The 24733-nt window shown below is 38.0% G+C and overlaps 1 protein-coding gene across 5 annotated transcripts in view; it reads left to right on the top strand.

Moving 5' to 3' along the window:
* The window catches only part of Vps13b (vacuolar protein sorting 13 homolog B), a 567993-nt gene that overhangs the window by 337469 nt on the left and 205791 nt on the right, over nucleotides 1–24733 (top strand). For all 5 annotated transcript variants that reach the window (XM_076911259.1, XM_034516325.2, XM_076911256.1 and 2 more), the window contains 3 exons: nucleotides 9962–10165; nucleotides 12693–12819; nucleotides 15555–15698. In XM_076911259.1, the coding sequence (XP_076767374.1) occupies nucleotides 9962–10165; nucleotides 12693–12819; nucleotides 15555–15698 (475 nt within the window). The remainder of the gene's footprint in view (nucleotides 1–9961; nucleotides 10166–12692; nucleotides 12820–15554; nucleotides 15699–24733) is intronic.

Here is a 24733-nt window from a genome sequence, read left to right on the forward strand (position 1 = left end):
CTTTATTACTGTGTGCACTGACATTAGTGTCCTAGATTAAACACTATAGTTTTTATGCACTAAGAAAGGCTTCTCCCTTGTTTAGAAGCTGTGTATCCTCTTTATTGAATCCATTCTTTAATCTGGTATGCTTTTGTCCTGTAATTTCTAACCCTGAACTTTGATCCGAGCAAAATACCAAAAAAGTAGTTCATGTTGACAAACGTACAGCCCTGATTGTCAAAGTAGGTAAAAATGGCCATAGAAGTATTTTCTTATTTGCCCATGTTTCATTCTTGAAGTGATAGTTCCCACAGGAGAAATACTAATTGCTTGAACAATTAGTATTTAATTAATGCTTGAACCGCATTAATACATACTCCCCAGGCCCCTGCAGTCTTCACTTCTGCCCATAGTAGCCGATATGTCGAAGATTAACACTAATCTGATCTTTATGATCATTGGTAACTTTCAAGAAAACTAAATGGTAATTTCAGTTTCTAATTTGTGAATGCTTTTTTCTTAACCTGTATTTACCACCTATAAATTTTATTGTCACAGATTCTGAACCAAAGCAGTACAATAAACAAAAAATATAGGTCAATAATTTTGAGCAACATAAAGGCATAATTTTAACATAAATTCCTCATACTTTATTATCAAGTAATAGATACTCATCCTTTGTGCTATTTTCATCCAAATCTTCTAACATGTCAGTAAACCTTAATAACTGTGGGTATAACTTTAACATTGCAACCGTTTCTATCCATGTTATTTAAGGCTTCGATCATTTAGTAAAAACTTTCATATACATATGTATTTGGCATTTAGAGATCACAGAGCACAGAGTTCTTCTACAGGAAATAATGCTTTGAATTCTGGGACTGGTTTTCCTTTCATTGAATTGTCTGTCATCCAGGTATGGGTTTGATGAACTGACACAAAAGTGAAAGAAGCTCCTCTCCTATGTCATCTTACCAGATACACTGTGGACAGCACATCTTTGCGTTGAGTACAACTGCAGTCACTGAGTTATGAATAGAATCCGTGAAGCTTATGTTCAGTGAAACAGAACCTCAGTATTTTCAGGTGATTTTAATGAACACCTGATAAAACTGAGGTATTGTACCACAGAACTTGGATTTTTCCCGAATCTAGGAAAACTAAACAAATGTACACAGTTATAGAATGGACCTTTGTTCAGCTTCGTGGCAGGAGAGACATTAATGAAATGTTCAAAGAGATAATCCTTTAATTTGCTTTCATTCTGGTAAACGGTTTCAAGTTATATTATAAACATACTTAAATTTTGAAATAAGAAAAATTGAACATAATATATATATATATATATATATATATATATATATGCTTTCCTAGTTTGTATCACATTAGTCTGTAAATTTTTGCTTTTATCTGGATTTTTATCTTGTCTAACTTCAATTATTTTATTAGAAAATACATCCTCAGAAATATAGTATTCTTTAAAAACAAACAAAAACCTGACAGTATACCAGAATCATTTGTATACTGCCCAGGTTCAAGAATTGCCATGTGAGAAAGATATTTTCTGAAATGTATTCTTGTACTAAAGGTATATATAATTCAGGCTCAGGTAAAAAGCTAATTCTATTAATCTAAAGTAAAATTGTTGAATCTTTTCAATTTTGGATGAATTTGCCTGTTACAAACAATATGGAAACACGATTTTCATAATTCCTTCTATATGTTAAGTCTTTGGAGAATAAATGGCATCGTTCAATTACAGTACCTTCTCGGTATGGCTCCAGGGCTGTGCAGTGGCGGGAGGTGTAGTACAGTGGTCCGCAGCGGAAGATGCTCTCCCTTCTGGTGAGAACTGCAGCATCCAGATGACTGGAGGTGTAGTACAGTGGTCCTTAGCAGAAGGTGCTCTCCCTTCTGGTGAGAACTGCAGCATCCAGGAGCTTTTTTTAACAAGAGACTTCTTTTAAATGTGTCTGGTCACCTCAAAGGCTATGTAGACATTTCCTGCCAGTAGGATTAGAGGAAGGAAGCACCAGGCTATAATGTTTGATGTGTGATGTACTGTAATTCCTTTCATGTGTTTGGTGGCTTTTATATGATGATCAGTGTTCTGCTACCAATTGTGACCCTGGTGTGGTCCAGGTTATTAAAGTTCAGACATCTTTAATGTATAGGTTCATAACATACCTAGCAGCATTGTTGTAATTAAGGATAGATTTATGTTACATAACCAACTCTCATCTTCAGTAAAATATTTATGTTTTATAATTGAGTAATTTTCTTAGTGACTGTGATCTTAGTGGCTGAAAGAAATGATTCTGTGTTGAGACTGCCAGTTCATACTCTGCTAGAAACTTTCACATGCTCTCAGGCCTCCTTGGTTTACCTTCTAAACCTTGTATTTAAATAGGCATTTTCCCCATAGTCTTCTATGAATATATATAAAGTTCAAAATGGAATACTGACAGTGTATATTAATTGCTGCTTTTATTACTGTTAGAAAATACCTGAGAAAAAGCAGCTTAGGGCAAGAAACATATGTTTGGATTTATGGTTTGGGGCCATATAAGCCCATCATTGCCTATAAGAATTGGCTCTAAGTGGAGGAATCATGAAACTCTTTGCCCAAACTGCCTGCAGACCAGCAAGCAAAACATGGGTGTCAGGAAGAACTCCAGGTGTGGTGGCAGGAGTCTGAGGCTATTAGTTCACACCTCTGCAAGCCTCACAACAGAGAGCAGGGAATAGAACCTGGCTATAAACCCACACCAGTGACCCACTTTCTCCAGCTAGACCCCAACCACCCTAAAGTTCTATAACCTTCCAAAACTATACCACCACTGGCAAGTCAAGCTTATCCACACTGTAGCCATGCCTTTAATAAAACAGTGTGATAATTATATCCTTCCTTATATTTAGATAACATATTTAAGAACATTAAATGATAAACTGCCTTGGACTTAGGGTGGCTTATTTGGGGGCATAAATAGGAAAAATAATAAATTATACATAATTACACTGACTTAAACACTATTAATATTCAATTGTAGACACTGATTTAATGTCATAATGTTCATGTGAGTAAATTCTCTTCAGCCTTCATTAAGAATGATGTATATCCCACTTATTAACTTAAAATGTCAAGTAGGTGTTTAGTTATTCAATATTAGGGTCTTAACTGTGTATGTATTATAGTCTTGTCTTTTAATATGTCTGTGTAAATTGAAAATTATCTGAGAGCTTTAAGAGTGATACTGATAATTTATAACTGTTCCAAATCTTTTGGATAGATCAGATTAAGATGGTTTTATGGCTTTATTTTATATTTATTGATATTTTCATTGTTATATACAAAATACTCTAATTTTTAGTTTGTCAATGATTTTTCACTTGGGGTTAGGGTTAGGATTAGAATTCTTTCCCCAGTTATATCACTATCCTTTAGTCAGATTAAGCAATTATTTCAAAATATTCAACTATTATAACAATGATAATGGTATTCCAAATTTGTATTCAGCAAGAATTGCTAGATGTGTTATATTGTTTCCTGTGCATTAATTTATGTATCCCATATACTATCTGAATTTGGTTGTTGTGTTATCATAATACTGTAAAAGAATATTCAGGCTGCAACTTAAGCCTGCACAGCTTACCACCAAGAATCTAAAACACCTCGAATGTGCTTCCCATTCTGATCCTTTAACATTGGTGTGAACCTGATTTTTAAAATGCTCTTCATTCATCTACCCACTCTGACAGAAAGGCCTTCACAGCCTCAGCTCAACCAGTACACTACACTGGTATCTGTTATACCCTGATCGTTCAAATGTCCTTCTCAGCGCTCAGACTGGAAATAATCCCAAAACTGCTTGCCATTCTTGTGAGGCTGGAAATGAGATAATAATGTTAAGGGGAAATACTTTCCCTCGTCTCTGCATTCTCCCTCACTGTTTCATTGAAGTTTTTAATAAACAGCTTAATGAATAATGTTTATAAATTTGACAATATTATGCTTCCTGCTCTTCATGACTAATTTTGTGATATTTGTGGAAATCAAAATCCTTATAGATTACAAATTAACACAATTTTATTTTTAAAGGAGTTGGGTTGTTGAATGCCAAATCTAAGTGGGGCTTTTTTTCCAATATTTTTTTATTTAAATCAGTTCTAGTCTGTATCGTTGGCGCTACTGTCTAGTTTAACTTGAAACTTTATAGTTTTCAACCAACTGTATAACACAAATTTACTTCAGTAAAATGTTCAACATTGTAAATGTTGTTTCTAGTAGTGTTACATACAGAACACAGGCAAAAGGAGATTGAATTCTAGTCAAGGTGTGGCGTTGTTTCACAAGTCTCATCCTTACAGTATCAGCATGGTGCAGCAGAGGCTGCCGGGACCCTCTGGATGCTAATCTCCCTAGACGCAGGTGAAGGCGGCAGCAGCAGCAGGTGCTCGTGTTACTTCACCATTGATTTTACGTAATATGCATTTATCGTTACAAATACTTTAGTGTTTGCTAGTAGAATCAATATGGAATGAAAGTATATAATTAAAGAGAACAAAATAAATGATACAGAGAAACATGTTAATAAAATGAATATAGTAAGATAGGAAGGAAATTGTCTTTATTAAAATGTTGAATTGCAATTTGGAACACCTGGGATACTTGCAGTCCAGTTAATTAGGCTGTAATTTGCCTTTACAAATGCCAACACTAGGCTTTTTCTCAATATATAATCTAGTTAGCAAGTTAACTTGTAACAATAAATTATTTTAAAGACTCCATATTTACAGACCCTGTCATGATTTAAAATGCTTACATCAGGGAAAGGGAGGAGAGAAGGGGGAGTGGTATTCTTGAAGCCTAGCTGAGTCCTCCTGGATCAGACACTGCCCATTTGGGAGTCTAACATTTTCCCCAGTCTTCTCAGCAGTTCTTCTGCAGCTGAAGACAGTCTTGCTCTGAACGACTCATCTGAAAACCCAGTCTGACAGTCAGCCATTGTATCTCCTGCCTTACTTACTCTCCAAATCACTGTCTTTCCTAGAGACTTTGTGATAACTGTGTAGAAATTTAATTTATTCAAGACATGAAAGTTGTACTTGGTTTTACGTTCCTATTTTCTACCTTGTTTAGCATTTTGTAGATCTCAATTGAGCTATAAGTGAATGAATTTTGCTTCTTTACATTGAATTCCCAAGATATGCCTATTCAGCAATGAGCAGTAAATGGTTCAACATGAGCTGCTCCTTGTGTAAACATACAAAAGGCCTGTCCCAGACTAAATCAATTTAAAAAGGAAAACATTAAAGCCATGTTTCCTGTTATACACTTAAAGTCATCTTTGGTTCCTTATGATTACATTATTGACCAACTATTGCAGACTTGAGTTTATCCTCCCACACCACCTGCTGAATAGTTTAAATGGTGTGGGAGGAGAGTTTTGGAAGGCCAAAGCAATTACAATTACAACTCCTACGTGGGAGCTTATAAAGCAGCCTTTTGTGTGAAGAATAAGGAAGTTATGAGAACCGTGCTTCTTCGTCTTTCCTGGTCCAATCACTTGGTTTCAAAGGCGGCAATAGGGACAGAGCAAAGTTCATAGAATGTTTTAGAAGCATATGAAGTTGAGGCAGGAAGATTTGGTTTCTTTCTCAACAGCAAACATGTAGGGAAAGGAAACAATATTGTGAGGCTTTTTATTGTAACATACTTACATCATAGTCTTAGAGCAGATTAATTAATTAATTAATTTTAAACATTCTAGTTTTTACTGATTTACTTGTAGTTTATATTCTTTGTAAAAAAATGAAAATCAGTTGTTGACATGGTGTATTGAGGGGAAAGTTGACTTGTATTTAATAAGTCTGAAACGTGTATCTAATTTACTACAGAAAAATCAAACCAAACTCAGTTGTTATATTAATTAGTCCCTTAAAATACCAACATTAATGACTAGGTATCATACTTTTGTACTTTCTAATATAAATGTGCAATTTTTACTTAAGAAAGCAAATTGGAAATACATTTATGTGTCCTGATTTTGATATTTTAGTTCCTCAGAAATTATTAAAGAAACTCTTTGGCAAAGATACACATATATTTTTAGTTGACCTAAATTTTGCATGATAAACTTTTTCTTTGCCTGGAAAGCAGAAATGTATTATATGCTAACCACCATACTATTACAAGGGTTTTAGGCTAATAAAAATGTGGTTTGAATTCATTAAGGATCAGTGTCTTTCTCTGTAGTGGGTGATATTTAAATCTCCAACCCAAATATGACCGGTCAATGAAAACATAACTCAGTAATCATGAATACATTCTGTAAGCCTAGATTGGACAGATACCCCTACACTACTCTGTTCCCCAGCTATGAGACCCTTATAACTTGAGGGTTTTCCAGACCCTGCGTCTGTCCTTCTCCCTCCTGCTTCTCAGTCATCGAGTCTTCTCTCTCTTCTCCCTCTTCTCTCTCCAGTTGTCGTCCTCCCCTCTGCTCTCTTCCACCAGCCTATATATCTCCACCTCCCCTTCCTCTGCCCAGTCACTGGCTCCAGCCTTTATTTTACAAACTAAGATGGGCAGAAAACTCACTAGAATTCACCTGTGTGACTCACATCTTCTCTGCAGCCCTTCACAGGAAAGGGGAATTAGTATCAAAATACAAGGCCAGGGCTATCCACAACATTTCTCTGTTGTATTGGTTGGTTGGTTGGTTTTGATTCTCCAGTCTTAATGCCTGCTCTCTGTGGCTGAGCTCTGGTCACTGCACGTCTGTTCACAGTTTATACCTCACATGTTATGGTGTATCAACCTCTGCACACATGCGCGTATGTATGGATGGATAGATGTCTGTGTTCTCTAACATAAGTAACACAAACTTGGGCTTTCTCTGGTTAACTCTGTCACCCTGTCACTTCTGTATTCTACTAGGCAAGGGTTAAATGTCCATTTTTTCACAGTAAGCCCATCTTTTAGGCCATGCAGCTCCGTTTTCCACAGCTATGCCTTGCTTGGATCCTTTAAACTTTACCTACTGAGGGGTGGTGGAACTCTGGCCTTCCTTCTTTCCTGCCTCTTCTCCACAGTAGGTGTTTGGAGTCTTCTTATGGTTTCTGGATCTCTTGCCACATCTTTGGGCTTTTTTTCACTTGTGTGAGACATTTCTTCATTTGTATGAGGAGACAGGGCTGTTTGGAAGTTACGTAAATACTTTCTTTCTCTTCCCTGGACTACCCATGTCTATGGTAGGTGGCCCTTGTATGTGTTTCAAGTTGAATTCTGTGCTCAGTCTTTTCTCTGTTTTTTCATTGCTTCTACATCCCCCACTAGCTCTGAGGGATTTGTAGAAGACAATATGGATCTGACAGTCCTAACACTAGGAAGACTTGGCTGCTCTCCCACTCACCGCCCTATGCTACTGATTTGTGTGCTCAGGACATTAAAATGGGCCATTTTCACAACCCAGAACTCATGAGGAAAATCAATGTTATGTTTAGGGGAGCGATAAGAGGATAGCCTTTATCTAAAGCTATCAGGAACAGAATAAGAAATGCCTTCTCGGGAGAGAAATAGCCAGGAGAGAGTTTTGTTTTGTTTTGTTTTGTTTTTTGTACAGAAGTTGGAGGCTCCTGACTCTCTAAACTGGCTTAGCTTCCACCTTTGTGTTTACTGTGCTCAGCATCATAGTCATGTTGCCTTTTTATGGCAGATATCTTACTTTTTATTCTTTTATTTTTCCCTTTTGCTAGATGTTCATCTGTTGTTTGGACTTGTTGATCATTTCTTATTATTTCACTAGTTCCTACTCTTGTATCCTCTGCTCCTAGAGTTTCTCTTGCTTTCTTATGTGTAGTTGTGAGTTCTGGCCCTGGATTCCTCACCGACTCTCGTGAGTTAAACAATTTATTTTCCTGAAGTGCCATCTCCACCCTGTCCAGTGCCTTCTGTGCGTAAGATTGGAATTGTTTCTTTATTAAATTTTTGTCTAAGAAATAACTAACTTAGAAATGTCTTTTAAATTTCTAAATTATAAAATAAAGTTCTCTTCAGTAAAGCATTGAGGGTAATTTTATTGTGCTCACAGACTACAGTCTGTATGATGTTAATTGATTGAAATGTGTTGAAGTGAGCTTAATGCCAGGAGGGAAACAGTTTTTATAAATTTTTCTTTGTACTTGAGAAACATGTTTTCTAGTTGTCAGATATCATGTCCCATAAATATATCATCAAATATAATCATCTGATGTTTCAAATTTTATATTTTCTTTCCTCCTGTGTATTGTATTACTGACAGAGAGAGAGGGAAGGAGGGAGGGAGGGAGGGGGGGGAGAAAGAGAGAGAGAGAGAGAGAGAGAGAGAGAGAGAGAGAGAGAGAGAGAGGTTTGACACTAAAGAGTAACTATTGAAGTGGAGTTAAATCTATGTACTATAATGACTAAGTACTTCTACCAGGGTTTTTTGAACGAGGTTTGTCTAGTACCTGCTTTTCCATTAGCTGACTTTTAACATCCTGTTGTTAGAACTTCAGCTGTGTCTCACGGGCAAGGCTGCAACTGGACTGTCCTAAACCTCATGGTTTTATAAGTAGAATATATGAATTGCTTATACTTATTCTGATTAATTTGTTACCAGGAAAATCAGGTTCACTTTCTGGGATCTTAGGCTCCTTAACAAAAGAATTTAAAGATGAACTCAGAAGGGAGCTCCTAGAGTTTGAAAGAAAAACAAGGTAGGCCAACTGTGGTCCCAGCAGCTACTGTGTGGAGGGAAATGACAAAGATAGAAAGAAAAATTTACAGGTTTTCAGTTGGGAGCAGAGAAAGCTGCCATGTTTAGCAATGGGGTTCACAAGATGGTACGTGGCAGAAGTGGAAAGCATGCTTGGGCTTTTGAGTAGTATACAAAAGGAAGGAAAAATTATACATTTCTCAACTCAGAAAAGTGGACAGGTTTAGATCTGCTGCCAAGAAGGAACTGCCTTAGCCATGGTGAGAGCAGGGCTTCTGGGAGGATGAGTGCATTATCTTATTAGGAGGGTACCCTTTCCTCCCATCTCCTAGCATTATCTGCAGGAGAGTCAGCCTTTCTTGGGTGTGGGCTCCTGGCTAGGTGATTGACAGGCCCTGTTGAATTAAGTCTTATGGAATGATACAATGTCATATAATGTTTTAATCTCTAGATTGGATCAGACTAGTGTTCCTCTCTTCCCTTGGCTGGAGGTATCTGCTTCTTTTGATTTATCAGGAGGCCTATAGAGAAGCAGTTAATATGCTTTCTTTTCTTGTGTTATTGGGAAAACCAAGTATGGGATCCAAAGCAGCCCCTAAGGGAGTGCATCCTCCAAGGCCTGCAAGGCTCCAGTCCTCATCCCAGCTCCCTAACATGCTTTCATACTGTCCCAGTCTGTGTAGTATCTCCCTGAAAGTCCACTGAGGATTTACAGCAGTCTCTTCCCTCAGTTGTCTATGCATCTGAGCCCTGCTTTAACTGTAAGTTGCTTACATTTCTTCTCTTTTCATGTACAGTCACTTCTGTCATGTGATCTGATTGAGTTTTAAGTGATTCTATCGTTACTTGTAATCCTGCAGGATTCTAATATTTTCATTCTTAGCCACACACTAGGGTGTTCGCATCTGAAGTAGCAACTCTGAGGCCCTGGCTCTGCTGCTCATTCCTGCTGGACCCCACTCAAGGCCCCTGAGTACCTCCTGACTGATAACATTTGTATCTTTTTTGTGGCTGATTTTACTGGAACCCTCATCTGGGAGAAAGTCTTTAAATTGAAGTTGAATCCAATTCAGGAAAATTTGTCTTAGCTTTGACCTCCATCCGATTAACCTAGTTTATTAACTAAGTCGATCATTCGTCTTGATTGTAAAACTAGGGGGAACATGACTATGATAGTATCTTAGTAAGCAAATAACCATGGAATATGTTTACCTTTTTCATTGCTTCTCATTCCTTCTCAGGAAAGCCTTAAACTTAGGAATTCTTCGAGATCCTGGATCAGAAATTGAAGACAGACAGTACCAAATAGACCTGCAGTCCATCAATATCGGTACTGCCCAGTGGGACCAACTCAAACCAGAGAAAGGCAGTGTGTCAGGAGGAGTGCCAACAGAGAGTGAAAGGAACTCTCAAAACCCAGCCCTGGAGTGGAACACAGCCAGCAGGTAGGAAATCTTCTAATCTTGGTATTATGGCAGTTGGTACTCTTAACAAACCCAACCCAGATATTTGTGTATTGGTACTGCTTTTCATTACACATATGAATCCATTTTTTAACTATAGCTGTTTTGTTTTGTTCTTATAAATAACTCAAAATGGTTATTCCTGGACTTCCAAGATAATATAAATTAGGCACACATAAAGAGGGTAAATCCTATTATTTTACATTTTCTAGGGAGCTCTCTGCCACGTTCAGTATGCTCTTGCTAAGCTAGGCAGTTCCTGTTCTTCTCTTTCAGATGGGCTGATGCTTTTGTAGCCTTAGGGCCCAGGTCTAGGTGGTCAGTTCCCTGCTGTCGCCAACGTCTGCTGACAGTTGGGGTTTTGGTTCCTTTGTAATTTTTTGTTGTTGTTTTTTCGAGACAGGGTTTCTCTGTGTAGCCCTGGCTGTCCTGGAACTCACTCTGTAGACCACGCTGGCCTCAATCTCAGAAATCCGCCTGCCTCTGCCTCCCAAGTGCTGGGATTAAAGGCGTGCGCCACCACCACCCGGCTCCTTTGTAATCTTGAACACTGTGCATTACCTGCTGCAATACTGATGGACTTGGTAACCACTGTTCCTTCAGCATTTCTTTTCCCTCCTGTGATTCATCTTTGACAGTGATTGATTTATAAAATTTTCTAATTGTTATTTTAAAAGTTTATCATTATTTCAAATGTTTGACAGTGATAGCACAGAACAACAGCAAGAAGATGGCTGTTGTTTTGATGAGATTTCCTTTTTTCTGCTGTGGTAATTGGGCTTTTCTATGTAGTGTCACTGATTTAACTCATGACACAAGTGAGGAAAAAAAAATAAATGATAGGACAAGTACCTTTTCTTTCCCACAGTGCTTCAGTGTTCGTAGCCACTTGGTCTGCTGCCATCGCTTCCATTTGAGGCCGTGGTAATGCACCTCCTTCAGCACTCCTCCAGAGCACATCCCGCTTCGTGTTTCTCACATTGGTCATTTTATGGAATTTGAGCGATTAGACTGTGATTATGGTGTCTCTTAGGATCTAAACTTCTCCTCTGTAGTCACAGATTTTAATGCTGCTTCCTGTTGCTCTCTACTTACCAGATCTCTTAATTCTTTAAAATTGACTTTCTTGAAATCCAATACTTATATGTCACAGAACCAGATGATCCAATTTGCTTTTTTGGCACATACCATATAAAGCAGTGCCCACTGGAAATTTAACAAAAGACATTAGTGCTCTTGAGACTATCCTGAATAGTTTATTTTTTTTTTTAAGATGTAGAAAGTCTTGTACTTTATCTACATTTTCACATGAGGTATAAGTTATGCCAATTTTCTGCTTTCAAATTTATCGTTTTATCATAAGGGACTAATAAAGTTGTATTTATAAAGAATATTAAATTAATTTTAAAAGAAATTTAGAGGTGTGGCTTCTATTCTAACATAAACATACTGATGTATTATTCATAAAATGAAAACTAAAACTGCAGAGTCGCTTGAAATGTGTGTGTCAGGAGAAGTTGTTTCTCATTGGTGGTGTTTAGGTTCACCTTCTGCCGTGTGTAGACAGTACTTCCTTCAAATTACTAGCAGTTGTGGGTGTCATGCAGATTACTGAGCAAAGCTAGAAATGTATAAAGTGGAATTAAAGGAGACCAGAAGCTATGAAGGAGATGACTTGCTGCAGGCCAAGTTCTGGAGGTGGTGTTTCCACTGAGTGACCAGTCCAGTCACTGAGCTCTGTTCTGGTTCCTGGTTCTTATCATAAGGCTAAGAAGGAGCTTTCCAGTTTACAAGCTTGCTTGGGGAAAGCATTCGCTTTAACATACAAAAGCTATTTAATAGACAAAGAAGGCTTCAATATCCATATTATTATTCATAAACTGAAACGAGTCTTAGAGCCTAATGTAAAAACAGTTGAAGAGCTGAGCGCCATGTCTAACACCTATAATCCCAGTACTTGGGAGGCAGAGGCAGAGGCAGAGGCAGGAGGATCGCTGCAATCTCACTGCCAGGCTTATCTTACAAAGGAAATTCCAAGCAAGCCAAACATACATAGGAAGACTTGGGAGAACTTCATTGGAGGCAAGGGGCAAGGAAAGATGGTCTTTGTCAAATGGAACATGCAATGTATTAAAAATAGGAAATTAAAATTATTCCAAAAATAGGAAGATCATTGATAGTAACAAAAGAGATAGGAAACGTTGCAAGAACAAATAGAGTTATAAGCAGAAAACATAAGACCCAGGATGATACTGTTAGGAAATTCTGTACATTCATTTGATTTTCTCAAAGGTTCTTTACTCTGGCAGTTTTTTGAGACCTTACAGAACCTAGGAACTGACTGTAAAAACCAAATAGACACTCTTTAAACAGTGATGAGACTTTGATGTGCGTGTTTATAGTACATACTTGAACACAAGTAAAGTTATCCTTGAAAAACACCAAGTGAATAATACTTTTCTGTTTTTATTTTTCTAATGAATACCAATTGTTTGCCTTATCTTTTTAGCATACAACGTCATCAAGAAAGGAGAGCAATTTTGACACCCATCTTGACAGATTTTTCTGTACGAATAACTGGAGCACCTGCCATCATTTTCACCAAAATAATCTCGCCAGAAAATCTGCATATGGAGGTTAGAACAGAAGAATATAGACTCCAGTTTAGTCTGAGTAATGGGGTGACTCTTCTCTATCTGTTACAGTTTCAGTACTTCCTCCTACACTACAGCACAGTAGTTCATTCATAATGACAGATGCTGGCAGGACTTAGAAATACTGAGTCTTCTACTGATACTAGTAACCCTGTCAGGTGACTGAGTAAACTCAGTGTTACAGGTGAGGAAGCTGAGGCACAGCTCCCATTGGCTACCTGGTCAGTGTATAGCATTTATGTTTACTAAATAAGCATTTTTAATTGAGTTATGAGTATGTTTAGCACAACATGCATCTATTAGCTTATAACCCATTGTTAAGTGAAAATGGTACTTTATATTAATTTAAAACAATAGAAAGCTTATATTCCTTCTCTAAATTTTTGAAAAATAATTTTTGTATAATCTTACTTGAGTTTTATAATATTTGTATGGCAAAAGTTAGGCCTACTTTGGTTTCTTTTTTAATTAATTTTTTATTTAAAAGTTTTTCATATATTTTAATCATATTCTTTTTTTCTTCCCCAACTCATCCAAGACTCTTCTGTCCACCCAGCTTCATGTTCATGTTCTCTCTCTCTCTCTCTCTAACAAACAAACAAACAAACAAACAAAGAAGCTTCTCAACTCACTATGTGTTGTCTAGTTGTGAGGTTTTGTGTTGATTGCTGTCTCCTTGAAGAAGCCTCTGTGATGAAGGCAGAAGGTCTGGGGATCTGTATACCCACAAGGTATGCAGCTTCAGGGTCCCTGTGCAGGTGTTACAGCGGGAGTCACCAAAGAATGGAGGTGGTCTGGAAAGAGGTTAAGAAGGGCAAGCAGCAGGGAAGAACCAAGAGACTGATCTCCTATGGGATAGAGGAGGACTAGGAGAAGAGGCTAATGTAGTTTCTTTATAACCCCAAAAGTTGTGTAAGGAGTAAGTCTTATAGCTGGTTTCTTAGTAACACAACACCTTATGAGGTATACACCCAAACTGAAAATGAGCCAAGATTCACACACTTGAACACATTAGAAAACTGTTTAACTTCCTGTTTATATTTGGTTCAATAAATTTAAATATTGGATCTGGCCATGTAGCACCCACATAGCGTACTTGCCTGCTATGTGTGAAGCTATGAGTTTAACCACCAAAACCACCACAAAATAAAAGAGGAGTAAATAACCAACAACAAGAAGGAACAAAAGAAAACATACAAACAAAACCAAACCACAAAATCTCTTTTAACTAAGAACTTTTTGTCTAGAAACATTTCTTTCTTGTATTTTTAAGAACTTACCATCACAAAGTTAAGAAATGAAAATTAAAACATATCAAAATACTAATACAATTCTATCTCAGCTTAACTGATTTGAAGGCCTTAGTAAGGATTCCTCATTTCCAGGTGAACAGGCCAGGAAGCAGGAGAAGGGATGCTCTACAGACTGGGGCTTAGAGCTCCCTGGCCTTCCTCCTATCAGCTAGCTGCCTTGTACTTTCCTCAGTTGTGTGGAAGAAGTGTCCCAGTTCACCTCCACACTGTTCTAGACAGTAAACTGTCAGGCAGATCATTACAGGAGGAATGGGAATAGAACATGCTCTTGTCGCTGTTTTTAAGCTAGTCTACCCATTACATTTCATACTGTTCAGCACTAGATTAGGACTGCTCATCCTCTAATTATAGGACATATGTCACTAATACAACTATTATTTCTATAGAAATTTTTATTCCTTTAAGTCATGTTATAATGAGAAGACAATAAAAAAAAAAAAAACACTTCTAAATCATTGTCTTCTCCCTTTTCATCATGACTAGGGAAATGAAATAAATATAATAAATACAGGAAATTTGTGAAAAAAATTTATAAGAAAAATAATCATGCCAGACATGATGTTCTTTATGGCTAAAAGCAGCTCTAAACTGTCTGGTGTGGATTTGGGCCAGCTCTACTTTCCTTAAGTCTGTTCTTTTATGACCCGAATAGGGAGGCATTTGCAGTCATTTGAACACTGTCCACATGAGGCAGGATTTGTGCTCATTAACTGAAGCTTCTGGGTTGTTTTTTCTTTTGTTTACCTCCTCTGAGTGGTTTCTAATGATAAATGTTCAAGTGACATAGTTATGAAGAACAGCTCCCATTAAGTGGCAGACATCTGCCTCATGCTGCCAAGGTTCTAACAGTTAGAGAAGAGAAACTAGGATCGCTCTCTTCTGCTTCAGCCTTTTACTTTGTTATAAATCATGTATTGTAGTCTTTGACTAATGTTTATACTATGGTGTTTCTAATTTTAACTACCCACCTTTAGTATCCTGTTTTCAGCTGTCTGATCCGAGAGGTTGGCCTTGAAGGCCACTGTAATATTGGAGGGGAGGTGTTCCTGATGGGGTCCTGGCACTCTGCTGTAGGGCTTTATATAAGAGATTACCTGCAAAATTGCACCATTAATTACGTACAAAACAGTAACAGTAGTTCAGAGTATGAAAATAAAATCAAATGTATCTGAAAGGGGAAACTTTCCTATTGATCCTTGATACCTATTTGCACACAGCCTAGCAGAGAGTTCACCATTGAACTCTGTTCGCAGCTGTGCTTGTGACTTGCTTTTCTTATTAGTATGTGTACTTGAGTCCCTAGAGAATTAGAAAGTAGTAAGCATTCAATAACAATGATTAACTATCTGAGGACTATCATTTTCAAATTTTCTATTAATCCTATTCCCCTCATTCCCTCTTTAGGAGATTTTAGTGTGTGGCCATTCCTTGGAAGTGAACATAACCACAAATCTGGACTTCTTCCTAAGTGTGGCTCAGGTTCAACTCTTACATCAGTTAATAGTAGCAAATATGACCGGATTGGAGCCCTCAGCCAAGGCCACAGAGGTAACTATTACCTGATGCTTACTCTTAGTACATTTTTACCAACTTTACAAAGGAAAACTTAACTAAATGCTTTCTGTTAACTACCCTGTATTAACTTTTTCTAAAACATGTCCGTAAATTGTTTTAGATTGATGTCTTATGTTGTTAATTTGTATAGTCTCTTTTCCTCTTATCATGCAACTGCAATAAATCACTATAGACTGACTTATGAACATGTTTTGTTAAGAATAAGATTTTGTTTGTAAAGTATGCTGTGAGAACCCTGGTGTCATTGTTAATTACTCAGTCAGTCATGTTCCAGGATAGGGCCTTTAATTAACATTGTAAGCTCTCTGTAGTAGCATCCTCAAGAAATAATACTGAAAGCATTCAGTGTGTTTGGTGGTCAATGGCCTTGATCTTAGGTTGAATGCCTGCTTAGAGTTTCAGTTTTATTCTGAAGTTGACTCAAAATGTCTTACATAGAATCAGATGCTCACAGCAGAGCTGGAGTGAGCTTGTTAGATTTACCCCAGAAAGCCTTTCCTACCGTTTTGTTCCCATACGTCTTTAGTCAAGTCTTTACAGGAAAATGAATCTTCTGTGAGAAACTGTTTTTATGTGAAAGAGGTGTTGCGTTCTTCCACTGAGTGACACAGAATGCAACTAGTTAAGTAAGGCGATAGCATTGTGGCCACCCTTTCTATGTTCGTTTACTCACAGATCTTCAGGCAAATTCTAGTAATTCCATGAGGAACCTGTGGTCACTTTGCTCATTGGATAGGTGAGACTTTTGGATTGTAAAGGAGAACTAACCTACCTGAGATAGACCCAGAGCTGCAGAGTGAGGTGTCTCAGAGATGAACTGCAGCCTCTCAAATCAGCTTACACCTTACCTGTCAGAAATCACACACTGACTGAACTCTCCACGTGGACTTTCGTTTAAAAACACAAAAACAAACAAAACTAAGTGCATTGTAGAAAGTTGTAATGTCTCTAACCTGATCATGTTTTACCTCCCATAGTCTGTTCATTCCATAGTGACTTTATTTTTTTTTAATGTTTCTATCTAGCTATTTATTTATTTATTTATTTATTATATGTAAGTGTACCATAGCTGTCTTCAGACACACCATAAGAGGCATCAGATCTCATTATGGATGGTTGTGAGCCACCATATGATTGATGGGATTTGAACTCAGGACCTCCGGAAGAGTAGTCAGTGCTCTTAACCACTGACCCATCTCACCAGCCCCCAGTAGTAACTTTAAAATGTCTATAACTTTATATAGTATCCTAAATGTTTTCTAATATATTTAAAATTATTCATAAAATATAATTATTTAACATGAAAATGAGCAAATTAAAAATACTTACTATACATTTTCATGATGGTCCTGAAGCAAGTGAGGTGGATCTCAATTTGGATCTGTCACTGGACTTCCTTTTCCTCAGGCTCTTCTCCATTTTTGTCCCTGCAGTTCTTTCAGACAGGACCAATTCTGGATTCCAGTCTTTGACTGTGGGATGGCATCCCCATCCCTCTACTTGATGCCCTGTCTTTGTGCTGGAGGTGGGCTCTACAAGTTCCTTCTTCCCACTGTAGTTACATTTCATCTGTCACTTTGAGTCCTGAGAGTCTCTCACCTCCCAGGTCTCTGGTACATTCTGGAGGGTCCCCTTACCTTCTACTTCCTGAGATTGCCTGTTTTCATTCTTTCTGCTGGCTCTGAGGGCTTCAGTCCTGTTCCCCCCCACCCAATCATGTTCCCCTCTTCCCTTCCCTGTCCCCTTTCCTACTCAGTTCCCTCCCTCCCTCTCTCACTCCTCCTGTGATTGCTTTCTTCTCCCTCCCAAGTGGGATTGAGGCATTTTTAAGTAATATTTTCTTGTTTATACATGACAATCTTAGGAGGTAGTTAGGAGAAATAAATATTACCCACAGTGCCTTCTATACTATTAATGCTTTTGATTCCATAAATGCCCCATTTATCTGAACATGGCTGTTAATAACACTATGTAGCATCTGCTGTCAGTTTTAGCAGCCTTTGCAAGAGAATGTTCTTAGTCACCTAGCATACTACCATAATCCACTATCCTCTGTGTCTTCACATCTCCATGAGAACATGGGGATGTAGAGTAAGTACATCTACAGTTGGCATTTAGTTTAGGTTCTCAGGTTCTGGCTCCCTCTTATTTATATAAGATAAATGCCTTAACAGTGAAGCCCAAATTCATTATTTTTAATGGCTGAGTAATATTCCATTGTGTAAATGTACCACATTTTTTGTATCCATTCCTCTGTTGAAGGGCATCTGGGTTCTTTCCAGCTTCTGGCTATTACAAATAAGGCTGCTATGAACATAGTGGAGCATATGTCTTTGTTATTTGTTGGGGCATTTTCAGCTGACATTCATCCTAAAGCCAGGTTCAGAACTACATGTTTTAGTTAGAATAGATGACAGAGGAGCTGGTTAGTCAACAAAAGGATGGACTGGGTATTAGGACTATCCTGTACCTCACTGGTACAAATTGGCATAATTATGTTCTAATTGTATTTTGAGAGAAAAGTTTCATTTTAACAGGAAGGGTGATGTGTAGGAGGAGCTAAGGTAGGAGGAGTACTGAGAGGAAGAAAAGGAGTAAGAAGAGGAGAAGAAGAAAGAGAGGAGAAGCTAGGTGAAGAAAGAGAGAAAGAGGGGGGAGACAGGGAGGCAGAGGTTCAAGTATCTCCACCAGTCAAAGATAGTTGTTATATCTAGGTTGGTCAGTGGGTTACACCTCTGATTGAACAATTCCAAACTTATAAAGCCTATGATTAACATTATTTTTAAAAAATGTATAAATGCAAAAAGGAAAAGGGGGCATGGGATAGGGGTTTCCTAAGGGGGGTGGGGGGGAATGGGGAAAGGGGATGCCATCTGAAGTGTAAATAAAATATCTAATAAAAAAATTATGAGCTTTAAAGCATAGGCAAATGTAAAATGCATGCCTATTTTATTATTTAATTGAAGCAAACACTGTAATTAGAAAACTGGGGCTATCTGTAATAAAACTTGTTTCATTTAAAAAAAAAAAAACAGTGAAGCCAAATGTACAATTCTGTTTTCTCCCCCAAATAATGCCCTACTACTCAGCTTTAATTTCTTCCCTAGTAATTAGCTTGTCTGTGATACTGATTGACACAACTGCTTTACTTCTCAAAGGTTTTTTACCTTCTTGAAACATGGTATTGTTGACATTGAGACCCAATTATACAGTCAGAATAAGTAAGGAAGATTGGTTAAATACATCTGTAGTAAATTTGTGGAAGTCATTGGAATAATGTAAATAAAGGTAAAATTTTAATTCATGCAGATATTTTAAGAAGTAAATCAGATCATTTTTATATCATAATAAAAGGAACCTAATAATTATTGTAAAGTTCCTAAACCTATCAATGTATAGGACATTATAAGAAATAGTGTAGAAGCAAAAAAAAAAAAAAAAAATCCACTATTACATTACTAGTTTAAAAAGGTTCACCATTAAGAATATTTGTATACTATTTCAGAGCATTGGAGAGATACAGGCTGATAAAATGGAAGATAACAACCTGTCTTTAAAATCATGAAAAATACATATGATACCAAAGCTATCTGTTAACTCAAAGTGAGTAATGTATTCTATAGTACATATCCCTGAATAAATACCATAAACTTCAGTAATTAAGAAATTCTTGATGAGCTATGTCAAAGTAGCTTCAGCCCTGTTGACTCTCCCACCTTGTGCTGTTAAGAGTTTGCCACTTTGATATCTGCAAGCTGCCTCTTTCTGTGTTTCCATTTGCATTTCTTTTTTTTTTTTTTTTTTGATGGTCTAGACACGATTTTATCAAGATTTATTTTTAAAATCTGTTTGTTTTACTACAACTTTTCTTTTTTCTTTTTTTTTAATTTATTTTTTATTGGATATTTTATTTATATTTCAGATGCCATCCCCTTTCTCCATTTCCCCTCCCTAGAAAACCCCTATCCCATGCCCCCTTCTCCTTTTTGCTTTTATACAATTATTTAATGTTAATCAAAGGCTTTATAAGTTTGGTAATGCTCAATATCAATCAGAAGTGTAACCCAATACCCAACCTAGATATATCAACTATCTTTGACTGGTGGAGACATGTGAACATCCGCCTCCATGTCCCCTCTCCTCCTTTTCTCTCTCTCATCACCTAGCTCCTCCTCCTCTTCTCCTCCTCCTCTCCTTACTCCTTCTCTTCCTCTCCATACTCCTCCCACCTTAGCTCCTCCTACATATCACCCTTCCTGTTAAAATAGAACTTTTCTCACAAAATACAATTAGAGCATAACTATACCAATTTGTGTCAGTAAGGTGCAAGATAGACCTAATACCCAGTCAATCATTTTGTTGACTAAACAGAACCTCTTTCATCTCTCCTAACTAAAAGAACCTGGCTTTTTTCTTGGCTTTAGAATGAATGTCAGCTGAAAACCATCCTCTCAGATCTTTTCTCTCAAAGTAAATAGCCAGGATTGGCTATAGACTATAGGTTTTCAACCCCATCAGAAATCCAGAATGACTGAGTTAACTGAAATTATGGGAAGCGCAAAGCATAGCTTCTAAAACTTAGCCAATTTATAGAGACCGCTGAACACCTTGACAGTCCCTATACTGCAAAACATTGGAGCATCCGATCTTCAGCCTTCTGGCCCAGGATCATCTGACAGACCTAGTGTTGCAGAATTATTAAGGGCTGATTACTCTGTCTAGGCAGATATAATCAGTCAACTATTCTGCAAGTGTGTCCTTTTCTGGACAGTAATTTGTCTGTAGATGGAAAGAGGCAATTCTTGCCTAGTGGCTGTCTCACCACAACTGGAGTAACTCCAAAGATGCTCAATTTCTTCTTAGAATCCAAGACATGAAGCTGTCAGGAGCAGACAGGTCTCTAATCAAAATGAACATTAATACAGAAATGTTTGTAACATCAATTCTGTGGACTTCTGATGTTTTGAAAACCAAGTATCCATGTAAGGTAATCTGGACTGTTTTCTATTAACTCCTCTTAGCTATTTCTAAATAAAATATAGAAAACACCCTAATAATAAACTCAGAGCCACGAACTTGCTATAGGTCCTTAACTCACAGGCTAACCATCTCAAATCAGTTAAAAAAGTTAAAGAAGGACTGAGTTCTAAGCCTTGTATTCCTAAATGTGTTATACAGGCACAATGCCTATGAGAGTAACACTACTCATCTCACTTTTATATCAATAAGAAACTCGTACTACTAAAAAACTTTAAATTTGAAATCGAAGTAAATTTTATGCCATTTAAGAAATTATAACTTCTTCTTAATAACAATTATACATATTTCTGCCAATAGGTTATGGCTATGCAATAAATCCTAGCTAATCTTCCCTGTTCCAACAAAACCACTATTTTTCCCTAGAAAGACAGCTCAATATTAACCACCTTAGTCCCCAAGCCCAGGGAATAGGGGCGCCGACTCTTCATTAACTTCTTCAAGCTGATTACGGGCATTGAGATATTAGAAGAGGGGTGGGGGGAAGAGTAAATTGATAAGCCTCTGACACTGTGTCTTCACTGCATCCAGCTGGAATTCCAGGACATCAGAGGTTTGAGCAGGTCTGCTCAGCTTGCTTGATGAGTAGATACACAGAAGCTGTGTATTCTGCAATATACAATTTTCAAAACAAATTTTAGTATCAAGATTTTTTTTGTTTGAATTCTGGAATCTAGTCTTCTGGCAGCCTGCCTCTGTCATGTCTAATCCATATTATTCTGGGAGTTTCTATGAGAGTGTGCTCCCACCGTCCTCCCATTCCTGCCTCCCTGCTCTCAAGTTCCCCAACACTAGGGAATCCAAATTTTCAGGCACCAAGGCCCTCCACTTCCACTGATGCCTAACCCCTTACCACATCCCCCATTCTCCAATTACTATGAAGGTGGGCTCCCACCATCTTCCCATTCCTGCCTCCCTGCTCTTGAAATTCCCCAACACTAAGGAATCCAAACTTTCAGGTAACAAGGTCACTTCTACTGATGCCTGGCAAGGCTACCTTCAACTACCTATACAGGTGGAGCCGTGAGTCCCTCCCTTTGTGTTCTCTGACTGGAGATTTTAGAATGGCTACTCCAGCTTGTTTCTTAGGACCATTTGCTTGAAAGATTGTTTTCCAGCCTTTTACTCTAAGGTAGAGATTGTCTTTGTCATTGAGGTGGGTTTCCTGTATGCAGCAAAATGCTGGGTCCTGTTTATGTATCCAGTCCATTAGCCTATGTCTTTTAATTGGGGAATTGAGTCCATTGATGTTAAGAGATATTAAGGAACAGTAATTGTTGCTTCCTGTTTTGTTGTTGTTGTTGTTGTTGTTGTTGTTGTTGTTGTTAGAGGTGAAATTATCTTTGTGTGGCTATCTTCTTTTGGATTTGTTGAAAGAGGATTACTTTCTTACTCTTTCTAGGGTATAATTTCCCTCCTTGTATTGAGCTTTCCTGCTATTATCCTTTGTAATGCCGCTTTTGTGGAAAGATATTGTGTAAATTTGGTTTTGTCATGGAATATCTTGGTTTCTCCATCTATGGTAATTGAGAGTTTTGCTGGGTAGTAGCCTGGGCTGGCATTTGTGTTCTCTTAGGGTCTGTATGACATCTGTCCAGCATCTTCTAGCTTTTATAGTATCTGTTGAGAAGTCTGATGTAATTCTGATATGTCTGTCTTTATATGTTACTTGGCCTTTTTCCCTTACTGCATTTAATATTCTTTCTTTGTTTTGTGCACTTGGTGTTTTGATTATTATGTAACGGGAGGTATTTCTTTTCTGGTCTAGTCTATTTGGCGTTCTATAGGCTTCTTGTATGTTTATGGGCATCTTTTTCTTTAGATTAGTGAAGTTTTTTTCTATAATTTTGTTGAAGATATTTATTGGTCCTTTAAGTTGGGGATCTTCACTCTCATCTATACCTATTATCCTTAGGTTTGGTCTTCTCATTGTGTCCTGGATTTCCTGGATGTTTTGTGTTAAGAACTTTTTGCATTTTGCATTTTCTTTGACAGTTGTGTCAATATTTTCTATGATATCTTCTGCACCTGAGATTCTCTCTTTTATCTCTTGTATTCTGTTCGTGATGCTTGCTTCTGTGACTCCTGATTTCTTTCCTAGGTTTTCTATCTCCAGGGTAGTCTCCCGCTGTGATTTCTTTATTGTTTTACATTTCTACTTCCATTTTTTATGTCCTGGATGGTTTTATTCAATTCCTTCACATGTTTGGTTGTGTTCTCTTGCAATTCTATAAGGGATTTTTTGTGTTTCCTCTTTAAGGGCTTCTACCTGTTTACCTGTGTTCTCAAATTCTTTGAGAGTGTTATTTATGTCCTTCTTAAAGTCCTCTATCATCATCATTAGAAGTGATTTTAAATCTGAATCTTGCTTTCCTAGTAATATGGGGAATTCATGACTTTCTTATGTGGGAGAACTAGGTTCTAATGATGCCAAGTACCCTGGGTTGCTGATGCTTATGTTCTTGCATTTGCCTTTTGCCATCTGAATCTCCTTAGTGCTACCTGCCCTGTCTCTGACTAGAGCCTGTCTTTCCTATTATCTTGGTTGTGTGGGGTGGGTCTTACTACTGGGGTAAGAGCTGGGGCCCAAAATCTGCTCAGTGCTCAGGCCCAGACCGGAAAGAACCAGTGCTCCTGGCCAGGAGTGACTTCCTGGGTCCTAGTGGGTCCCAGTTACTCCCTGTTTGGGGCAGCCATTGCTGGCTGCTTACCTAAGATACTGCCTGGGTTAGAGCTCCTGGGAGCCCTGCTTCCTCTGGGTTCTTTGAGATTGGGGGCAGAGCTGCTGCCCTGGATCTGCTCAGTGCTAGTGCCCAGAGGGGAAAGAAACTGGTTTCCTTTTGCATTTCTAATGATGGGAATGCACAACCACTTGTGGATTGACTGTAGCCTTCACTGTTTACTTAATACAATTAAGCAATGGAGCCATCATTTCTTTTGGACCCTCCAACATCCTGTTCCCACTTTATAATTCCTGTTTGCCAATGTGAAATGTTTCTTTCATTATAAGCACTTCATAAGTTGTGTTTATTGTATGGTGGGATAGGAGAGTATGATCTTCCTTTTTATTTTTCATATTTCCTGAAATTAGTATTAGCAGTATTTATTTACTTTGTGTTTTGAGAGGTTCATAAGTGAACACTACATCCACGTCACCCCTAACCAGTTCCCCCATCTCCTCATTTCCCTCCTCCCTCCCCAACCATGACCTCCCCTTCTTTAATTATCATTTTATACACACATTCACAGATACACACACATACATGTGTATATAACCTACTGAATCCATTTAGCCTTGCTCATGTCATGTGGTTCCTCCAGGCTGAGCACTGGGATCTGACAGCCTGTGTGGGAACTGATCCCAGGAGAAAACTTACTCTCCTCCCTCAGCGGCCACTGACCACTTATAGCTCCTCATCTAAAGAGTTCTCCCTTTTCTGCATTGACATCTCAACCAGTGTTGTCATTATTTGGGTCTTGTTCAGGCAGCCATGTTGCCATGCTGTTGAGAGTTCACAGTTGCCTTTTCTCTGTCATATTTAGGGAACATCAGCTACATACATCTGTAACTATAGTTGATTAATCTGATCTAATCTCCCTGGCAGCAAGAGTTCCTCACTACCCACCCCAAAGCTCTGGATTCTCAAATGAAAGACACACACACACACACACACACACAGCCTTATATTTAATTTGTCTTTATTACCTAAATTGCCAGGCCACTCCTAAACTTCCACATTGCTAATGCCTCCCCTCTGATACTCCTGAGTTATTACTTACTAAAATCTATGTTCCATGTACCTTAGCCCCAGTTGGGGTTGGGGATAGCTGGGGCCACTCTTCCCAGGCTCTTACATGCTCTGGTCTTAGGTTGAAAACAATGGCCTTAAAAAATAAAAAAAATATTTTTGACTCCCAGTGTGTGTCTTAGGCCTCAGTAACTGAACTTTGTCGGCTGTCAAAAGCAAGGG

This window comes from Arvicanthis niloticus, chromosome 13 (genome assembly GCF_011762505.2).
Source record: "Arvicanthis niloticus isolate mArvNil1 chromosome 13, mArvNil1.pat.X, whole genome shotgun sequence".
NCBI lineage: Eukaryota > Metazoa > Chordata > Mammalia > Rodentia > Muridae > Arvicanthis > Arvicanthis niloticus.